The 2,773-nt window shown below is 37.8% G+C and overlaps 1 protein-coding gene across 1 annotated transcript; it reads right to left on the bottom strand.

Annotated features, from left to right (window-relative positions):
- Nucleotides 1-443: 443 nt before the first annotated feature.
- On the bottom strand, nt 444-923 carry LOC113567292. Its single transcript, XM_026994634.1, has 2 exons — nt 753-923; nt 444-680 (listed from the first exon to the last, which is right to left on the bottom strand). Exons 1-2 carry the CDS (start codon nt 909-911, stop codon nt 444-446), a joined length of 396 nt encoding a protein of 131 aa, XP_026850435.1. The 5' UTR covers nt 912-923.
- Nucleotides 924-2,773: the final 1,850 nt, after the last annotated feature.

The following is a 2,773-nucleotide window of genomic DNA, read 5'->3' as shown; positions in this document are numbered from 1 at the left end:
TATCTATCAGATCGCTGAATCTGGATCAGATCGGATCATTTTTGTAGCCAAAAGCAAGAAATCAATTTGCAGTGGCTACGCAGCGCCCGACGTCACGCTCTGACTGATTTTCTGTCTCTCTCGCACGCACTCTTTGTCGTGTCGTTTAATATTAGCGGCCTCTGCCGGAGGAGAGCCATACTGACTAAGTATCGGGTATAAATGTAGAGTTGCGGTGTCCGCAGCAACTCACAACGTTCCCCCTCGTTTATTAGTTGAATTTGTGAGTAAAGCGCTTGTCGAATAGTTATTTGTAAGATCTAATATCTCAAGTGGCTTCAAAGTCTTAACTTAATAGCAAACTTAAACATGTCTGGTCGGCGAAAAGTCATTGAATACAAGAAAACCATACTGGATCTAAATATGGGAAAGACAAAACACGACTATTAGCATCTTACATTTAACTATTCTGAAACAGTCGTTGTGGCTTCTTCCTTAGGCTCTTCAGGTTCATCCAGATTCCTTCCGACATTAAACTGATCCTGCTGGACATCTACTGACGACTGCTTTTGTTCGCTTGGAGATCGTGGCTGCCGGGTTCGTAGAAGACTATCGAGTCCGCCAAAAGGAGCCCCAATGATAACATAAAACACATACGACATCAAAATAGTGATCCCAATGACAGACCAGAAATTAAGCATCTGCAAAGCATAAAATATTATACATTTGTTATAATCCACTAGTTTCCTTCAACTATCCAAAACAAAACTTACAAAGTTGTAGTTCGAAAAATATGTATTGGTCCGTAGAATTCTGCTGTTTACTTCCAGAGTGAACATATTCCAGATGTACACGGAATAGGAGAGTCTCGAGAGTGGCTGCCACAATGGCGAGGATAGGAAACTGTCTGCCAGACCGCCATAGCCCTGCATGCAGGCAAAGATGATCCAACACGTTGGTATTACTTCATAGAAAGTTTCACACCAAAAATCATTTATTAGCCAGGCTCAACTAACGTAGTAGCGGACGCTTTATCTCGGATTAAAATAAATCATATGACAGATAGTCGACCAGACAGAATCAGAATCAGATATAAATACTCAGCATTCAGCAGAGAGTAGTTTTGAAAACGTCATTCAAGAGACTAGCAAGCCTCTAAACCAATTTAAACAGCAGCTACTATTAGCGCAAGGGAGATTCACAGTTCATGAGTTAGTAAGAGTTTATGAAAATACCCGACATATTATTGAATTTGATACGGTTGACAATCTGCTAATAATTTTAAAAGAATTTATTCAGCCTCACTTAACCACAGGAATACACTGCACTTTAGAAGATTTATACCTTATCCAAAATAAGCTAAAGGAAAACTTCATAAATAAATTTCTCTTCACGAGAAAGTTCCTCCAAGATGTAGTAAATTCAGAAGATAAAGCTATAATTATAGAAGAAACACATTGCAGAGCCCATAGAGGACTAGATGAAAATTACAAACAAATAACTAAGCTGTATTATTGGCCAAACCTGCACAAAAAATTAAAAGAATATATAAAAAATTTTGAGATCTGTAACAAAAACAAATATCACAGACACCCTGTAAAAATTCCAATTGGGGAAGCTCCCATTCCAGCAAAAGAAGGAGATCAATTACACTTAGACATATACTATGCCCAAAACCTAACATTCATAACTTGTATAGATTCTTATTCCAAATACTTGGTGGTCAAGGAAATTCAAAGTAAATTAAACATTGAAAATAAGGTAATGGAAATTTTGCAACACTTTCCGTTAGCAACATCATTAATGACTGACAACGAACCAAGCTTTACTTCAGCACAATTTAGATCATTCATACAAAGAAGTAACTTAACTATTTATTATGCTGATCCCAGACACAGCACCTCAAATGGCCAGGTAGAAAGGGTACATTCCACACTAACAGAAATAGCGCGGTGCATCAAGGATGAACTAAATCTAACAGATTATTCAGAAATAATAATAAGGGCGGCACTGAAATATAACCTGACGATACATTCAACGACCAATCAAATGCCATATGACATATTGTATAACAAAATAGAACACAAACATAATCCAATATTACTTAAGGAAGCTCAGACCAAAATGCTTAAGCTACATAACAAAGATAGAAGAGAACGAGGGGGAACGTTGTGAGTTGCTGCGGACACCGCAACTCTACAGTTATACCCGATACTAAGTCAGTATGGCTCTCCTCCGGCAGACGCCGCTAATATTAAACGACACGACAAAGAATGCGTGCGAGAGAGACAGAAAATCAGTCTGAGCGTGACGTCGGGCGCTGCGTAGCCAATGCAAATTGATTTGTTCCTTTTGGCTACAAAAATTATCTGATCTGATCCAAATTCAGCAACCGGATAGATATAGTTATTCTCTATGATTCTGCGTCTTTAGTTTTCTCTTTCTTTGTGGGGGCGGAAGTGGGCGGGGCAAAGTTTTGAAATATTTTTGGAGCAGTGACATATCACAGAAGTCTGGATCCAAAACATCGTTGGTCTAGCTCTTATAGGAGAAGTAGTTTATGAAAGAAATTCGGGGAAAGAAATAAACTTCAATCCCGATACAAAAAGCAGGTAGTTAAGGAAAATCGACCGAATAAAATTATAATCAACAATAGAAACAGAATTATACATAAAGATAACATCAAATATTAAATATTTTTTCCAGAAAATGTCTGCGAATATACTTATACTGACTTTTGTTATATTGACGACTTCGGAAGTAATACGCATAGTGACTATCTATTGCTCAAAGA

This window comes from Drosophila persimilis, unplaced genomic scaffold, assembly GCF_003286085.1.
Source record: "Drosophila persimilis strain 14011-0111.01,24,50 unplaced genomic scaffold, DperRS2 tig00003936-arrow-arrow-pilon, whole genome shotgun sequence".
NCBI classification, from domain to species: Eukaryota; Metazoa; Arthropoda; class Insecta; order Diptera; family Drosophilidae; genus Drosophila; species Drosophila persimilis.
This window is presented reverse-complemented; position numbering and strand designations above follow the sequence as displayed.